General features: G+C 42.5%; 1 protein-coding gene across 1 annotated transcript in view; it reads right to left on the bottom strand.

Annotated features, from left to right (window-relative positions):
- Positions 1-20,020, bottom strand: part of B3GLCT (beta 3-glucosyltransferase) — a 117,473-nt gene that overhangs the window by 70,399 nt on the left and 27,054 nt on the right. Inside the window, exon 6 of the mRNA XM_068526504.1 lies at positions 9,769-9,878. Within this exon, the coding sequence (XP_068382605.1) occupies positions 9,769-9,878 (110 nt within the window). The remainder of the gene's footprint in view (positions 1-9,768; positions 9,879-20,020) is intronic.

Here is a 20,020-nt window from a genome sequence, read left to right as displayed (position 1 = left end):
GTCTCCTTGCCAATAAAAAAAAGTCTAAAACTAGAAAACACAAGGCCATTTTCTCAAGCTTCTTCATGCTAATCTATGAAAGGCTTTGCTCCCAGCTTTCCTGGCTTATCGCATGGAAATGAGGTTTTTTAAACTAATGAGCCAAGACCTAACTCTTCTTGAGAAAACAGTGATTTCCAAAACTTTCTGTGAATAAGCAGAAAGAATCATTTATCTGTAAGGTTGTGATTCTGCCAGCTTTTAAATAAAGTTCATACCACAAAAGAAGGCAACAAAATTGGAAGTGTCTGTTCTCTTCAGAAGCTATTTAGCTGTGGGAAGGCAGAGTATGAAGGTTTCTAGGCAGCTAGTCTGGCCCCTTTTGGCCTAAAACAGAAAATGTAATCCAGTATCGCCATAAAATGAAATTTACAGGGGCACCACACCCTCCTCCCCAAAAAGAAAACCTTATAAGCCTAACCCACCTCTGAATTTTCTTTTCTGTATTTGGAGGATGCCTTAAAAATGGGTCCATACGTAGACGTAGAGAATGGACTTGAGGACACGGGAAGGGGGAAGGGTAAGCTGGGATGAAGTGAGAGAGCAGCGCAGACATATATACACTACCAAATGTAAAATAGATAGCTAGTGGGAAGCAGCCGCATAGCACAGGGCGATCAGCTCGGTGCTTTGTGTCCACCTAGAGGTGTGGGATAGGGAGGGTGGGAGGGAGACGCAAGAGGGAGGAGATATGGGGATATATGTATACGTATAGCTGATTCACTTTGTTATACAGCAGAAACTAACACACCATTGTAAAGCAATTATACTCCAATAAAGATGTTAAAAAAAAAAAAAAAGGATCCATAACTTATCCGTGGTTCTGCCCCTCCCTCGAGTCCTGCCTTCATTCTAACTTCAGCCTGTCCCCTCTCTCTGAGTAGTCACTCCTACAGGGACTTATTCCCTGTCTCCCATTCAAAGTGATTCCCCAACCATACATGACCTGTGCCTTGTGCTAAGGTCATACTTCAGAGTCTTCAAAATGTGCATGAGTCTTTATGTCACTAGAACCTAGTTTTAAAAAAACACAATGATGCTTTCTCCTCTCTCCTTTATTGCTTCCAATTTAATCTTATTTTGAAATTCCTTTGGCGAACATTAATGGTTTCTATAATTTTAAGCTAGTGTTGATACATTTCTGAAGGTGCAGTAAAAATTATGTCAATCTAGGATCAGCCTTGGTTACTGGATCCCAGGTCCCAGAAGGGGAAAAAAACTCTCATTTGACAGCCTCTCCATCACAACATAAACCCAAGCTTCTCCAACAGAGTCTTCGCCAGAGACTGAGCTGTCTGTGCCCATTTCATGTAACAAAAAAAAAAAAAAAAAAAGAATTTTCACACGGACATTCACCCAAGAAGGAATTTTTTTCAAGTTCAAAAAGCAGAAGTCAAATCGCAATTGACACACAGATGCCATGCACATAATAGGTGTTTAAAACAAAACACGCTCAAGTGCCTGATTAATTCAGAGATTGTCACACAAACTCTCCTTATGGGTTTCTGTTAGCCTTACCTCCACCGGGCTTTTGTTCATGCACCTCTTTGAATAGTCAATCTTTGTAAGTTCACATTACCCTTCCATCTGTAATGCAGGGAGAAAACACTCCGGAAAAAAGGTAGCACTTCTTCCAAATCTGCATTCTTCTATCTGTAGATGTACATTTAGGAACCCTGTACTGGTCAACCATATTACCAGCTCTACTTTCCATCCAGTTTGATCTAAAAGGATCACTATTCCTGCTAAAACATGCTTTCCTCATCCCCCCCGAACAAATCCTAGGTCCCCTAGCATCCCAAAAGCAAACCTTCCTGATGATTCATGTCTTCGTCTTCCAGATCTGGTTCCCTGTTCCAAACCAACATCCCTCCAGCTAATTTCCTGTCTCTCCTATCTGATCTGATAAAAGTCTTCCTTCATGTACTGTTTACATATCGCTCTACTTCCTAAACAGCTTCATGACCATCGTCTTTCTCAAGGGCCCCATAGACTGTCTAGAGATGTCCTGTTACGTTCAAAAGTACCTAATTAGCTACAGATGTGCAATTAATATTTGTTGAATAGACATTTTAATAGACTTATTTTGGATTTCTAATTTCTACTTAATGATACAGTCATTTCTATTATGAGATCGTTACCATCTATCTTATAAGTAATTCAAAGAACTAGAGTATCTTTTCTAATTTCTCTCTAACTCTGCTCCACAGCAATCCAGAATGGTTCTCTGTACATAGGAAGCACTTGGTAAAGTCTGCTAGCTTCCTGACTAGAAGAACTATATCACTATAGACTTCAAAACCATTATGAACTGCATTATAAGCATCAAACCTGGAAATGGGAGTGACAACTCACAATGACCCAGATTGTTTCAGAAAACAAGGGAAACAGCTTCACCACTCTGGTAACAGCTCCGAGTACAGTGTTATGTTTCAGATAGAAAGTTTGCTTAGGCTCCTGTTTCTATACTCACATGTGAAGAATGAAAAACATTTGTGTTTTCAATAAGACCACATTTTAGCACCTTGAGGCAAAACAGGCGTAGGCAATGACTTGCCAAAGCAAAAGAGAACAGCTAGAAGCAGATGCCTAAGTGCAGAAACCATTAAATTTTTGCACCTTAATTTTTGGCAGATTTCGTAGTCAAGTGCAACCCGACAGGAGTAATGAATAAATAAACAGCAGTTCTAGACATCTGGTGGTGTGGAAGAGATATTTTGGACTATCAGATAAATATTCAGATGATAAAACTTATGGCTGATTCCTCCCTCACTAAGCAACTGTGGTGAATGCTCGTGGTGGGCAAATTGGTGGAGAAAACCAAAACTGCAACCTGAAGACTTCATGATTCAGGTCGCAGGTGACATCCTGTCCCATTAGAGGCACAGCACGTACCTGGCAAACCATGGGGCTGACCCCTCAGAGAAGCCAGCCCGCTCCTGCCACAGCGCTGGGGATGCCCTGACAACTCTGCCCCAGATTTGGCCATCCTCGTCTTCCCCAGCTGATGACGAGGCTGTCAATTCTTTTTCAAGAATATGTCAGTTTCTTAAAACAAGTTCCAGTCACGCTGCAACTAGGGAGCCATTACCTGCCTCTCCAAGTGACTTTGCTGCCCTATAGTTTGTGCATCTCAGCACTTAATTCTCTGCAGTTAATCTTCTTTCTCTGTTTTCATGTAGTTCTAGGTCAGCGTAGCTCATCATGGCCCCAGGTATTGTCTACAGACCCGGTGTGAGCTTTCGACAATCTGTGGATCTCCAAGATGCTATTCATGGAATAAATTCAACTTTAAATCACATACATAACATAAAGAACTCTACAAAGAGAAAAAAAGGAACCAGTATCATGTACAGTTGCAGACTGTAAAATCTTTCCAGCCATTTCAACTACCAAAAGACTTGTTAACCCAAATACGAAATTACCTAAGTCATAACAGTACACCCTGGATCTTGTGAGCAAATTAAATCCAAGTGCTAAAACGAAGTTCTGTCATAACTACTTCAGTACTCATAGCTGGCTTCCATGCTAGGAAAGAATTTCAGAATAAGAAAAACAGACTATCTGATAATTAAAGGGAGGTTTCCAATTGCTTTAGTCTAGACTCCATTTATTATCACGGAGATTAGATGCTGTGGGAGAGGGGTTTGCTTGATGATACTGCTTAATTAGGTGTCTTTAAATGTAAAACCAATATTGCCACCTAGTGGCAATCTAAGTCACCAGCTAAACAGGTGGTCTAAATGGCAAACTGTAAATGCAAAGGACAATACAAATTAAGTAGAAGCATACTGAAACTAAACAGAAGCACAGAATAAACTGCTAGAAAAGTTCAACGCTTTAGAGAAATAGAACTGTTTTCTAAGTTTTGAGAGTTGAGAATCATGCATCCATGAAAACACAGTTGCTAATATTGCGTGTGTACAACTTCAAGGCTATACCCTTAAAAGGAAGCTGCCTGTCCTCCACACAGCAGCATGCAGCCGTGAGGGTGGTGAGCCCACTTCAACAACGTAGATGAAGACCAGGCTCCTCAGCTTACGGCAAAGTAACGAGACAGAAGGAAACCAGGGCAGAGCTGCCTCCCCCTGCCTCCCCCAAGATGGACTGTTTGCGGGGGAAGTCAATCACCACCTTCCTTAGTCATTGTTTCTTTGTTTTTTTAATTTTAAAAATACTTTATTGCTAAAAAAAAATGCCAAATCAATTACAATAGTAACATCAAAAAATCATTGATCACAGATCACCATAAGAAATACAATAATAATAAAAAAAAGTTGAAATATTTCAAGAATTACCAACATGTGACACAGAGACAGGAAGTGAACAAATGCTGTTGGAAAATTGATGCCGGTAGACTTGCTCCATGCAAGGTTGCCGCAAACCTTCAATTTGTTAAAAAAAAAAAAAAAAATGCAGTATCTGTGAAGCACGATAAAATGAAGTATGCCTGTAATATCTTCCATCAGGGGCTATTTTCTTAGGAAACTAATGAGCTACAGAGGGAGGAATTGGGAGGACTTACCAGGAAGAGGTTGCATCTTTAAAGAGAGCCTTTGCACGGCATTTCCAGTGTATCCAGACAACAATCGAGACAATGATTCTAAGCCCTTTACACTCATGAACTCACTTAATCCTCCCAACAACTCTACTCAGTAGAGACTATTATTACTATTACGTGTTTTCACGTAATAATTTGGGCAGTACTCAGCAATAATAGTTTGGGAAGCTGACCCTCACGGTAGTTAAGTAATTTGCCCTGACCCAGCTAGTGATGGGGCTCAATTCCAACCCAGACCCTCTGACTTCATAGCCCATTCTCAGAATCACTACTCTTTTCTGAGCACGTGGGAAAGTCACCTTCCTGTGCACGTGGATGTGCTCCTTCAGGAAGGAGAGTTGTGTGGACCAGACCAGATTTGTAACAGGAAGAGACTGGGGCTGGTTTGAGCAGAAAAGGAACTTCTTAAAAGAATCTGAAACAAAGTATTTTTCAAATGCATCACATACAGAAAATGGCTTGAAAAGGGAGTGACTCTTGTAATATTAAAGAAACGGAAAGACATAAAGTATTTTTAGGAATTGTAGAATCTTCAATAAGGGGCAGCTATTAGATGATATTAAAGAATTGTTTTTAATTTTCTTAAGAGTGACAAGGGAATCATGGACTTAGAGAATGTGCTTCCTTTTAGGGGACCCGTGCTGAAGTATTTAGATGTGAAGGGTCATGATGTGGGCAACTTAGGTTCAGATGGTTCAACAAATCTGTTTATGTGTGTGGAGAGAGGGTTTGTGCACACAAAGATGGAAAATGTTGAAACACTGTTGACTCTGAAGAAAGATACATGGTTTTTGATGTATTCTTTCAATTTCCTCCTAATTGGAAATGTTTCAAAATTAGAATTTGGAGGAGAAACTTACACTGTGTGAATGGATCAACACTCCCAGTCCTAATGCAGAAGCCAGCGGGGGAGGTGGGGTGGGGGCGGGGTGATAGGAGTTCTGTCACAGCCAGTGCAGCTTGGCTTCTGCCACCAACCCCACCAGCACTGGTCACCATTCATGGCCACTAGCACCCCCGTCATTTCAGGCCCGAGAACCCGCATTTATCACAGCCACATCCCAGAGGGCATTACTCCTGGACCATTCCCAGTCCCAGGACAGACTTGGGGGCAAGCGTGCCTGATGGTTTTCTGCTCCCCGGATACAGGGGAAGCCAAGAAAGGAGTATGAGCCATTTTCGCTTCTGTGATGGGGGACAGAGCCTGCCCTGCTTCCCCTTAGTCATTGCTATACTGTCTGTGTGAGAGCAGTCAGTGAGCTTTCTGCTGCTTTCCCATACTGTCATTCACTTCATCATGAGATCATAACTTTCCAAGCATCAACTCATGCTCAGTGTTTTAGTCTACTCTTCTCCCTAAACTCTGTGGCTTCCCTGGGAGAAGTAAAATAGTAGTTATATTTAATATGAGAGGGGTTGGCCCTTATCAATTTAAAAATTAACAAAAAAATTTTTAATAGATAAAATAATTTACTTAAAATAATGTTTAGTTTGCATTTGTTCAATTTATTCTGGATTCATTTCAACTGTCCGATGTTGAATACCCACTATGCTGAAGGTGCTATGGAGGAATCAAAAACAGAACAAGCCACAGCACCTGCCTTCAAAGAACCTGTGATTTCATACAGGGTATGTGTGTGTTTGTGTGTGTGTAGACAAAAGTGTTCATAGCAGCACTACTTACAATAGCCAAGATATGGATGCAACCTAAGTGTCCATCAACAGATGAATGGATTAGAAGACGTGGTACATATATACAATGGAATACTACTCAAAAGAATGAAATATTGCCATTTGCAGCGACATAGATGGACCTAGAATTTATCATACTAAGTGAAGTCAAACAGAGAAAGACAAATATCATATGCTATCACTTGTATGTGGAATGTAAAAAAAATGATACACACAAACTTATTTACAAAACAGAAACAGATTCACAGACAGAGAAAACAAACTTATGATTACCAAAGCAGAAAGGAGAAGGGAGGGATAAATCAGGAGTTTGGGATTAACATAGACACACTAGTATATATAAAATAGATAAACAACAAAGACCTACTTTTGTATAATAAGCTAAAATGGAAAAGAATCTGAAAAAGAGTGTATATATATATATATATACACACACACACACACACACACACACACACATATAAAACTGAATCACTTTGCTGTACACCTGAAACTAACACAACGTTGTAAATTAACTATACTTCAATTAAAAAAAAAAAGTGACCATACTATAAGAGAAATAAAAGGAAACTTCTATTACAACAGAAAAGAGAGTAAGGAAAAATTAGATAATGAATTTCAGGGACTCAGTTTAATGAACATTCACCGAGGATCAGGTTCAGTACATGGAAAGCTCTGTGCTTGGTTCTGAGGCATCAAAAACTAGTAAGACACACTCTCTGCTCTCGAAATTTATAAAAGAGACAGAGATGTAACAAATAAAAATAGTACAAAGTGAAAAGTATACAATAAAAGTGGAACCAAGGAGGAAGTGATTTGTCCCTGCAGGTCAAGACGCTGCACAGAAAGGCTTCACTGGGACCCAGGAGCTTGTCAAAATGAAGGTCATCCTGTGCAAGGGAACAGAGGCTTGGCATCTCAAGTGACCCCAGGAACCACGAGGAGTTCGAAACTATTAGCAAAACAATGCAAGGGGATGAGTGGTGGGAAATGAAGCTGGGATCAGAGACGGGGACTCTAGTTTACAAGCTCTGGTGAGACCGTCTTGGCAAAAGCTAAGGAGGTTCCCATGGCTCCACTGGATCCACACCCTATCAGCTGCAGCCACCTGGCCTCCACCACTAAATATGACGACCAAGCGCAGCTTAGATGGGACCCTGTAACCATTCCCAGAGTCTACTGCCAGTTTTAAGTACCCAGTGGTCCTGCATCCCAGGCCCGATCCTCTAAAGAGCCCCAGGCCTCCCGAAGAAGCAGGCATTCCCAGCCGCTAGCAGCACCTTCCGCCTACAGGGCAGAAAAGAAGGCGGAACATTTTATAATCTATATTGCTTCCCACCAAAAGGTACCCCATGCCTTTTCCCCACTGTGAACCAAGTCCTGGGAGCACTGTCCTGCCCCTGGTTCCCTGGAAGCTACTCTTCCAGAAGAGGGAAGGGGGAAAGGCAGGTAGAGAGCCAGTGATGTGCACCCATTTGCACAAAAAAGGCCAAAAAAAAAAAAAAAACACAATTAAAAAACAACAAAAAAGGAGCTGACAAATAGTAGAGGAAGTACTGGGGGTATACTCAATCAACTGGCCTTGGCTGGCAAAGTATGTAGTCACCCACATTAACAGCAAGGTCTGTCAGTATGAATTAAATGGGGAAGATAAATAATCTGAAACACATGTGAGGGCTTCCCTGGTGGCGCAGTGGTTGAGAATCCACCTGGCAATGCAGGGGACACGGGTTCGAGCCCTGGTCCAGGAAGATCCCACATGCCGCGGAGCAACTAAGCCCATGCACCACAACTACTGAGCCTGCGCTCTAGAGCCCATGAGCCACAACTACTGAGCCCTTGTGCCACAACTACTGAAGCCCATGCACCTGGAGCCTGTGCGCCGCAACAAGAGAAGCCACCGCAATGAGAAGCCCACGCACCGCAATGAAGAGTAGCCCCCGCTCGCCACAACTAGAGAAAGCCTGCGCACAGCAACAAAGACCCAACGCAACCAAAAAATAAATAAATTTATTTTTAAAATAAATAAATAAAACACACATGAATCTGCCTCTACAAAAGGGAAGGTATTTCTGGGAACAAGGTACAGAGATATATGTGCCCTTAATTCATATATGAATTCAAACGATACACAACTCTGTCCTGACATCATCACTGATTCACAGTTTTGGGTAACAGCCAAGGCCCAACTGAGCTAAATTCCATGGATGCTCACCTGGACCCCACTGAGGGACTATGTGGGCCCCTGCTCCCCGACCCCAGCAGAGGCCTCTACCAGAGCCCACGGAGGAATCCCAGCCTGTCAGGGTTGCTGCAGGACTTCCTCTCTGATGGAATCTGAAAAGGCTTAGTAGAAGAAAATCTCCAAAGTTGGGTTTCCAGACAAAGGGGAACTTTAAACTCATCAAGCTGCTCCTATCCCCAAGTACCCAAAACAAAAAAAAAACCAAAAGAAACCCAACCACCTGTCTAGAGGCTGCAACACTTTTCCTCTCCCTTGAGAAGGTATGATGCTCCAAGTAGAGGAGCCAAGGGTCTGTCCTTGCGGGGACGTGGGGAGGGGGGATGAATTTCATACGTAAAGCATTTAAAGATTAAGCACAGTAAGCCTTTCTGTCAGCAGTGCCTTAACCTTGGATACCATTACAGTTGTTCATTTTTCCATTGATATTTCCAACCCTTTATTTCCCAGCTCCCACCAACAGAAAGAAGCTGTCTGTCAAACACACACGTCTCTTGTCAGAGAGCTCTTGATGGCTTTTACCTCCAGACAGCACTTCTGTCTTGAAGGCCACAGCCATATAGTGGAGCGGGCTGGGAGGAATTTCTTTGCTTGGCTAAAGAAGAAAGCTCCTATATGGCAGCACAAGAAGGTAGATCTTCCTTTGCCCCAAACCTCCAGCATCATTCAGAACAGATTTAAACTCGGTACACGCCTATTTTAAACGTCATTAAAGTGTACCTGGACGTGTCAATCTTTCTCTCCATAATCCTTCTGGGATATTACATTATAAATCAAAACAAAAGTTCAATTAATAAGATCCAATTAAAAAACGGATTAAGAAACTCACAGAAGTACCGCACTAAGGTTAATGAAAGTGTTATTTCAACATAAAAATTGCCTTAGAACTTGTTACCAAAATTTTGAACATTAATTATCTTTGCTATTTTAAGCTCTGCCTTTAAAAAGTTATTTCTTCCACTTTTTTCTATCATACTTTATGATGAAACCATGATAGTCCTATACATTTATATAATTCTCTTAAAATATATATATAATAATTTAGAATACAATGCTTTGAGCATTAGAAATTAACTAGAGCATTTTAAACAGTATAGTCCATATTAAGCCCGCAAAATGAAAAAGAGGTATTTTATCTCAATAAAATTGATCATCTATGGACCAAGAGCTTTGGAAAACATACATGAATCCAGAAATAAGTAATTATCTGACACTCCAAGTCATCTCCACATACCTGTGTAAGATCTGCAGCTTGCTTTAAGATGCTTTGTTTTAACTGTTCTGCTTTCTTTGCATGAAAAGAATTACTTTGACTCTGGATGACAAATGCGATTCCTTTTAAATCTAGAACAACAATAACAAAAAGTTTTCAGGTATTTTTTTAACAACGACTGAAATAAACTTGAAAACAAGTCAAAAAAAAAACAACCACAAGGCAAGCCTTCAGGCAATAAACTCTTAGGGAAAAAAATCAATTTATATGTAATTCTAATAACAAAATCTCCCTTTTTAAACTGATCTCTGCAACTTCCTTCCTAGAAGTTAGCAAGTAAATAAGCTCGCTGTACTAGACCAAGTCTGTGGTAGCAAACTGTGTTTGCTCCTGCATCTGTCAGAAAGTAAGCAAATGTTAATGTGGGAAAGAACACTCACTTCCCTAGTCACTGAAAATCCAATGTTTGCAAGAAGCCTTTTAACAATTCACACATAATCCTACAGTGTGTCTACCTGTTAGGGGCTGCATTGTGTCCCCCAAACTTCATGTGTTGAAGTCCTCACCCCCAGTACCTCACAATGTGACCTTATTTGGAATTGGGTCTTTACAGAGGTGATCAAGTTAAAGCGAGGTTATTAGTATATGTCCTAATCCAATATACAATACTTGGCGTCTTTATAAAAAGAGGAAATCTGGGCAAGAGACACACAGAGGGAAGATGCTGTGAAGACACAGGGAGGGGCTTCCCTGGTGGCGCAGTGGTTGGGAGTCTGCCTGCCAATGCAGGGGACACGGGTTCGAGCCCTGGTCTGGGAGGATCCCGCATGCCGCGGAGCGGCTGGGCCCGTGAGCCACAGTTGCTGAGCCTGCGCGTCTGGAGCCTGTGCTCCGCAACAAGAGAGGCCGCGATGGTGAGAGGCCCGCGCACCGCGATGAGGAGTGACCCCCGCTTGCCGCAACTGGAGAGGGCCCTCGCAGAGAAGCGAGGACCCAACACAGCCATAAATAAAATAAATAAATAATAATTAAAAAAAAAAAAAAGATCATGCTACCTATCATGTTACTATCTTTAAAAAAAAAAAGACACAGGGAGAGGAGGGCCACCTGCAAGCCAAGGAAGGGGGCCTCAGAGGAAACCACCCCAGCCTCCAGAACCGGGAGACAAACTTCTGTTGAAGCCACACGGTTTGTGGCACTTTGTTTCAGCAGCCCTAGCAAGCTAACACTCTACCTCAAGCATCTTCTGGACAGCCCTTCAAGGTGACACTCAGCAATGACCTCACAAGGCACCTGGCCAGGATGCAGTGTTATCTCCAGGAAAACAGCCACGATTCCACACAGCAGGGCTGTGGCAGGAAGGGCTGCATAAAAGCCTGTCAGCAACACTGGCCACATTTGCCGCCAGCTAAGACTGGCTTCAGGGCAGCCGGTGTCTTGACAGGGTCCAGACCAGGGGAGACCACAGAGGTCTCGCCGCAGAGGGGGCTGCTCAGACCCCGCACCAGGGAAGCACATCAGGCCTGCCCAGGTTCTGAGCTCGTGATAAAGAAAAGAAACTGCCGTTGTGTCAGGACCCTGCCACCAGACAGGGGTGTTGGCCGAAGGCAGATGTCACATAAACTTTTAGCCTCCAAGCAACATGGATGGACCTGGAGATGATCATACTAAGTGAAGTAAGTCAGACAGAGAAAGACAAATATATGATGTCACTTATATGTGGAATCTAATAAAAAAAATACAACTGAACTTATTTACAAAACGGAAATAGACGCAGACTTAGAGAATGAACCCCTGGTTACCGGGGGGGAGGGTCTGGGGGAGGGATAGACTAGGATTTTGGGGTTGACATGTACATGCTGCTATATTTAAAATGGATACCCAACAAGGAGTACTGTACAGCACAGGGAACTCTGTTGGGAAACAGAGAAAAGAATTTTCTCTGTAAACGGGAAAAGAATTTGAAAAAGAATAGATATATGTATACGTATAACTAAGTCACTTTGCTGTACACCTGAAACTAACACAACACTGTTAATCAACTATACTCCAATATAAAATAAAATTTTTTTAAAAAATTAAAATTTAAAAAACTGTAGCCTCCAGCAGGCTGACAGTAAATGAATGTGAGGACCCTCCCCCCACCAGGAGCTTTTCACATTAACCCCTCGACTCAGGGACGCTAACTTGGTTTTAATTTATTCCATTATATTTTATCATTCTCATGTTCAGTTCTACAGTTCCATTCGTTTATTCACTCAAATATTCATACAACAAATAGCTCCACAGTGAGCAGTCCAGATCCTAAAAATAATCCAAAATGCTCTCTGGTTAAAACTCAACAAAAAATTTAAAAGGAAATGCTGAACGACCTGCTGAATATGACCTCATTCTTTCTTTGTAGGACTTTATATAAGTATGAACCTTCCACATACTAATCTCTGTTTTTTGGTTTTTTTTTAAAAGAAATTCACGTTCTTTTATTTATTTATTTATTTATTTATGACTGTGTTGAGTCTTCGTTTCTGTGCGAGGGCTTCCTCTAGTTGCGGCAAGTGGGGACCACTCTTTATCGCGGTGCGCGGGCCTCTCACTGTCGCGGCCTCTCTTGTTGCGGAGCACATGCCCAGACGCGCAGGCTCAGTAATTGTGGCTCACGGGCCCAGTTGCTCCGTGGCATGTGGGATCTTCCCAGACCAGGGCTCGAACCCGTGTCCCCTGCATTGGCAGGCAGATTCTCAACCACTGCGCCACCAGGGAAGCCCCTAATCTCTGTTTTAAATCAGCTTCTTGGCGCTATAAATCAGAACACAGATAAGGCTCAAACAGGTATCTTCTACTTCAACTGAAATGTAACCTTCGATCCACTACATCTGAAACATTAACGTAACTGACTTACCAAAATGAAAAAGATTTATTTTTTTAAGACTGTAGTCATTAAGCCTCAGAGAATAATTTTTGCAAAATTTAATAAAGTTGAAGATGCACATGTGCAATGACCCAGAAACTCCACCCTTATTAGTCATCCTTGACAAACTCTCAATGCATGTACAAGGGTATGTAACAAGAGTGCTCACAGCAGCACTGTGTAAAAAGAAAAACTTAGAAGCAAACCAGATACCCACTAACAGGATACACAAATTGGACTACTACACAGCAATAAAGATTAACTGACACTTCATGGATCAAGCCAGATGGACACTGGAGATGAACCCTACAGACAGAACACTGAAAACGCAAGGCACGAGGGAATAACCACACAGTATAAATCAATGGTTTACAAAAATATAAACACAAATATATAAAAAATGGATATGTACCATATATACGCATGTATACATATCAAATATGATGGGAAAGTATAAAAGACCACAGGAGAATGATGAACACCAAATCAAGATAATGGTTTAAATGCTACAGCTGTGTTAGGAATATTTTATTTCTTAATCTGAGTGGTAGATACACAATGTTACTCTTTGTAGCTTCCTGTATGTTCAAAATAATTCATAATAAATTTTTTTAAAAGAGCAGCTCCGACCTCCCTGGTGGCGCAGTGGTTAAGAATCCTCCTGCCAATGCAGGGGACACAGGTTCGAGCCCTGGTCCGGGAAGATCCCACATGCCGCGGAGCAACTAAGCCCGTGCGCCGCAACTACTGAGCCTGCGCTCTAGAGCCCGCGAGCCACAACTACTGAGCCCGTGTGCCACAACTACTCAAGCCTGTGCACCTAGAGCCCGTGCACCGCAGCGAAGAGTAGCCCCGCCTCGCCACAACTAGAGAAAGCCCGCACGCAGCCATGAAGACCCAACGCAGCCAAAAAATAAATTAAATAAATAAATAAATATATTTTTTTTAAGTTAAAAAAAAAAAAAGAGCAGCTCCATCTGTCAAAAGGTTAACCCTGCAGGAATCAACTCCTACCACCTCCTCTACCAGGTCAGCAAAGTTCCCACTGTTGGCACAGAAGCAGCTCTTTGGTGTGGGGACGAGGCTTGGGGAGAAGAAAAAACGCGAATTCTTCCCCTTTTCCTATCTGGGTCCTGTGCTGTTTCCTCTGCTCCTGAGAGATCATCCCCTTCCTTTATCACGTGCTTGGATCTCGCATGCTGTGTGCACTCATTCAGCAAACATCTCCAAGCCTCTCCTAAGCACGAGGATCCAGGATACACAAAGGAGCAAGCGTGACCCCAGCACGGGAGTCTAGCTCAGAAGACGCCATCACAGCACAAGGCCGTGGGTGTCACTGCAGAGCCAAGCGGGGACCCTGGGGGCACAGAGGAGGAGAGCCAGTGCAGGGAGAGCTTCTGGGGAGGGGTGTTTCCTGAGTTTCCTCTAAAACGCAGCAGTGGGACTTTCCTGGTGGTCCAGTGGTTAAGACTCCGCACTTCCACTGCAGGGGGCACGGGTTCAATCCCTAGTCGGGGAACTAAGATCCCACATGCGCACAGTGCGACCAAAAAAATATTAAAATTAAAAATTAAAATAAAAAAATAAAAATGAAATAAACATTTAAAAAGTAAAAAAAAATAAAACACAGTTTCCTACAGACTCAGGCACAGAAGGTAGCAGATCAGTGGCAGAAAGAAGAGAGTTATCACAGAGCCCACAGTCTACCTTATCTTGGGAGCAGCCCTGAGAGGTGACCAGGGAGTTTATTGGGCATTTCTGAGAAAAGGATGAAGGGAACAGTCAGTGATCAAGTTAGACAGGAAGGCTGCATTAGCCAGATCAGGTCAGGAAGGATTTACGTGCCACGCAAAGAGGCCGGGTCTATAGATGAACAGCTTTCAAACTGCGGAAGGGCCCCAGAGCGCTCCGGGACCCCAGAGAGCAGGGCCTCCCCAGAGGATGTGATGAGGACACCAAGTCCTGGGGACACCCAGGGACGACTTTTCCAACAGAGAGAGCAGTGAAGGTTTGGGACAGCAAATGGAGTGTTGGGCCCTGAAAGTATTACAGTTAGGGGAGGCTGTACGGTGAGGTAAGGAATGGAATGCATGTGCTGGAGTTACCTGTATGAGGCAAAAGCGGAAAGGTGTACCCAGGTCCTACAACCCTGACACAATGAACGACGATCACATTCAGCCCTACCCCTATTCCAGAAAAGAACCAGCATAGTACAGTTTGGTTCTTACGTTCCTGCTGTTCTTTATATCGGCACCAAGAAATATTTCCTGACATACGTCCTAAGCCCTCCTGGACTGCATCGCATTCTGGCCGAGTCTAGATATCCGGGTTGTCTTCTCTGCTCATGCCGTTCAACCACGTGACTCTTAAGCTCTCACTGCCCGGTCAGTGGAACCAAATTAGACGATTCCGCTATTTCCCCATCCCTTTGCTGATACTTCCCTAAACCCACTTCAATTTGCCTTTAGCAAACACTGTCACAACTCAAGACAGATTGTCATTGTTTCTCCTCCAGGAATGCGTGATAAATGGGTCACGCACTAAGTGCCTGACAATAATGATGAGTGTGACGGGCGAGAAGGGAAGATAGTCAAGGATACAGCGAGGACCCACTTGGTGCTAAAGCCTACGGTAGCTGTAGGACTTCCAGGAAACAGGACCGGAGATGTCTGCAGAGGGAGCCCTGTAGGAGGATTAACTCTTCTGTGAAGGGGAAAGCAATCAAAGGTGGGGACACACAGTTCTTTGAGGCAGAAGCCCGGTGTGTCTCCCTTTGCTGGCAGAGCAATAAAGCTATCCTTTTCTTTTTCTTTTTTATAAATTATTTATTTTTGGCTGTGTTGGGTCTTCGTTTCTGTGCATAGGCTATCTCTGGTTGCGGCAAGCAGGGGCTTCTCTTCATTGCCGTGCGCGGGCTTCGCATTGTGGTGGCTTTTGTTGTGCAGCGCAGGCTCTGGGCACACAGGCTTCAGTAGTTGCGGCACATGGGCTCAGTAGTTGTGGCGCACAGGCTTAGTTGCTCCATGGCATGTGGGATCTTCCGGGGCCAGGGCTCGAACCCATGTGCCCTGCATTGGCAGGCAGATTCTTAACCACCGCGCCACCAGTCATTGGTTCAAGATGGCAGAGTAGAAGGACGTGCTCTCACTCCCTCTTGTGAGAGCACTGGAATCACAACAAACTGCTGAACAATCATCGACAGGATTACACTGGAACTCACCAAAGAAGATACCCCACATCCAAAGACAAAGGAGAAGCCACAATGAGATAGATGGTAGGAGGGGCGCAATCACAATAAAATCAAATCCCGTAACTGCTGGGTGGGTGACTCACAAACTGGAGAACACTTACACCACAGAAGTCCACCCACTGGAGTGAAGGTTCTGAGCCCCACATCAGGCTTCCCAACCTGGGGGTCCAGAAACGGGAGGAGGAATTCCCAGAGAATCAGACTTTGAAGGCTGGCGGAATTTGATTGCAGGACGTCGACAGGACTGGGGGAAACAGAGACTCCACTCTTGGAGGGCACACACAAAGTAGTGTGCGCATCGGGACTCATGAGAAGGAGCAGTGATCCCATAGGAGACTGAATCAGACATACTGCTAGTGCTGGAGGGTCTCCTGCCGAGGGGTGGCGTGGCTCTGTCTCACCGTGAGGACAAGGACACTGGCAGAAGAAGTTCTGGGAGGCACTCCTTGGCGTGAGCCCTCCCAGAGTCCGCCATTAGCCCCACCAAAGAGCCTGGGTAGGCTCCAGTGTTGGGTCGCCTCAGGCCAAACAACCAACAGGGAGGAAACCCAGCCCCACCCATAGGCAGACAAGCGGATAAAGTTTTACTGAGCTGTGCCCACCAGAGCAACAGTCAGCTCTGCCCACCACCAGTCCCTCCCATCAGGAAACCTGCACAAGCCTCTTAGATAGCCTCATCCACCAGAGGACAGACAGCAGAAGCAAGAAGAGCTACAATCCTGCAGCCTGTGGAACAAAAACCACATTCACAGAAAGATAGACAAGATGAAAAGGCAGAGGGCTATGTACCAGATGAAGGAAAAAGATAAAACCCCAGAAAAACAACTAAATGAAGTGGAGACAGGCAACATTCCAGAAAAAGAATTCAGAATAATGATAGTGAAGATGATCCAGGACCTCAGGAAAAGAATGGAGGCAAAGATCAAGAAGATGCAAGAAATGTTTAACAAAGACCTAAAAGAATTAAAGAATGAACAAACAGAGATGAACAATACAATAACTGAAATGAAAAATACACTAGAAGGAATCAACAGCAGAATAACTGAGGCAGAAGAACAGATAAGTGACCTGGAAGACAGAATGGTGGAATTCACTGCTGCGGAGCAGAATAAAGAAAAAAGAATGAAAAGAAATGAAGACAGCCTAAGAGACCTCTAGGACAACATTAAACGCAACAACATTCGCATTATAGGGGTCCCAGATGGAGAAGAGAGAGAGAAAGGACCAGAGAAAATATTTAAAGAGATTATAGTTGAAAACTTCCCTAACATGGGAAAGGAAATAGCCACCCAAGTCCAGGAAGTGAAGAGAGTCCCATACAGGATAAACCCAAGGAGAAACACACCGAGACACATAGTAATCAAAGTGGCAAAAATTAAAGACAAAGAAAAATTATTGAAAGCAGCAAGGGAAAAACAACAAATAACATACAAGGGAACTCCCGTAAGGTTAACAGCTGATTTCTCAGCAGAAACTCTACAAGCCAGAAGGGAGTGGCATGATATACCTAAGGTGATGAAAGGGAAGAACCGACAACCAAGATTACTCTACCCAACTCTACCCAGCAAGGATCTCATTCAGATTCGATGGAGAAATCAAAAGCTTTACAGACGAGCAAAAGCTAAGAGAATTCAGCACCACCAAACCAGCTCTACAACAAATGCTAAAGGAACTTCTCTAAGTGGGAAACACAAGAGAAGAAAAGGACCTACAAAAACAAACCCAAAACAATTAAGAAAATGGTAATAGGAACATACATATCGATAACTACCTTAGACGTGAATGGATTAAATGCTCCAACCAAAAGATACAGGCTCACTGAATGGATACAAAAACAAGATCCATCTATATGCTGTCTACAAGAGACCCACTTCAGACCTAGGGACACACACAGACTGAAAGTGAGGGGATGGAAAAAGATATTCCATGCAAATGGAAATCAAAAAAAGCTGGAGTAGCAATACTCATATCAGATAAAATAGACTTTAAAGAATGTTACAAGAGACAAGGAAGGACACTACATAATGATCAAGGGATCAATCCAAGAAGAAGATAGAACAATTATAAATATATATGCACCCAACATAGGAGCATGTCAATACATAAGGCAACTGCTAACAGCTATAAAAGAGGAAATCGACAGTAACACAATAATAGTGGGCGACTTTAACACCTCACTTACACCAGTGGACAGATCATCCAAACAGAAAATTAATAAGGAAACACAAGCTTTAAATGACACAACAGACCAGATAGATTTAATTGATATTTACAGGACATTCCACCCAAAAACAGCAGATTACACTTTCTTCTCAGGACGCACGGAACATTCTCTAGGATAGATCATATCTTGGGTCACAAATCAAGCCTCAGTAAATTTAAGAAAACTGAAATCATATCAAGCATCTTTTCTGACCACAACGCTATGAGATAAGAAATCAATTACAGGGAAAAAAATGTAAAAAAGGCAAACACATGGGGGCTCAACAATACGTTACTAAAAAACCAAGAGATCACTGAAGAAATCAAAGAGGAAATCAAAAAATACCTAGAGACAAATGACAAGGAAAACACAATGATCCAAAACCTATGGGATGCAGTAAAAGCAGTTCTAAGAGGAAAGTTTATAGCAATACAATGCTACCTCAAGAAACAACAAACATCTCAAATAATCTAACCTTACACCTAGAGGAACGAGAGAAAGAAGAACAAACAAAACCCAAAGTTAGTAGAAGGAAAGAAATCATAAAGATCAGAGCAGAAATAAATGAAACAGAAACAAAGAAAACAATAGCAAAGATCAAAAAAACTAAAAGCTGGTTCTTTGAGAAGATAAACAAAATTGATAAACCATTAACCAGACTCATCAAGAAAAAGAGGGAGAGGACACAAATCAATAAAATTAGAAATGAAAAAGGAGAAGTTACAACGGACACTGCAGAAATACAAAGCATCCTAAGAGACTACTACAAGCAACTCTATGCCAATAAAATGGACAACCTGGAAGAAATGGACAAATTCTTAGAAAGGTATAAGCTTCCAAGACTGAACCAGGAAGAAACAGAAAATATGAACAGACCAATCACAAGGAATGAAGTTGAAAGTATGATTAAAAATCTTCCAACAAACAAAAGTCCAGGACCAGATGGCTTCACAGGTGAATTCTATCAAACATTTAGAGAAGAGCTAAAACCCATCCTTCTCAAACTCTTCCAAAAACTTGCAGAGGAAGGAACACTCCCAAACTCATTTTATGAGGCCACCATCACCCTGATACCAAAACCAGACAAAGATACTACAAAAAGAGAAAATTACAGACCAATATCACTGATGAATATAGATACAAAAATCCTCAACAAAATACTAGCAAACCGAATCCAACAACACATTAAAGGGATCATACACCACGATCAAGTGGGATTTATCCCAGGGATGCAAGGATTCTTCAATATACGCAAATCAATCAATGTGATACACCATATTAACAAATTGAAGAAGAAAAACCATATGATCATCTCAATAGATGCAGAGAAAGCTTTTGACAAAATTCAACACACATTTATGATAAAAACTCTCCAGAAAGTGTGCATAGAGGGAACCTACCTCAACATAATAAAGGCCATATATGACAAACCCGCAGCAAACATCATTCTCAATGGTGAAAAACTGAAAGCATTTCCTCTAAGATCAGGAGCAAGACAAGGATGTCCACTCTCATCACTATTATTCAACACAGTTTTGGAAGTCCTAGCCATGGCAACCAGAGAAGAAAAGGAAATAAAAGGAATACAAATCGGAAAAGAAGAAGTTGTCAGTGTTTGCAGATGACATGATACTATACATAAAGAATTCTAAAGATGCCACCAGAAAACCACTAGAGCTAATCAATGAATTTGGTAAAGTTGCAGGATACAACATTAATGCACAGAAATCTCTTGCATTCCTACACACTAATGATGAAAAATCTGAAAGAGAAATTAAGGAAACGCTCCCATTTACCACTGCAACAAAAAGAATAAAATACCTAGAACTAAACCTACCTAGGGAGACAAAAGACCTGTACTCAGAAAACTATAAGACACTGATGAAAGAAATCAGAGATGATACAAACAGAC

The sequence above is a fragment of the Eschrichtius robustus genome, chromosome 18 (assembly GCF_028021215.1).
Source record: "Eschrichtius robustus isolate mEscRob2 chromosome 18, mEscRob2.pri, whole genome shotgun sequence".
NCBI classification, from domain to species: domain Eukaryota; kingdom Metazoa; phylum Chordata; class Mammalia; order Artiodactyla; family Eschrichtiidae; genus Eschrichtius; species Eschrichtius robustus.
The sequence above is the reverse complement of the archived record's forward strand: the minus strand, read 5'-3'. Positions and strand labels throughout refer to the sequence as shown.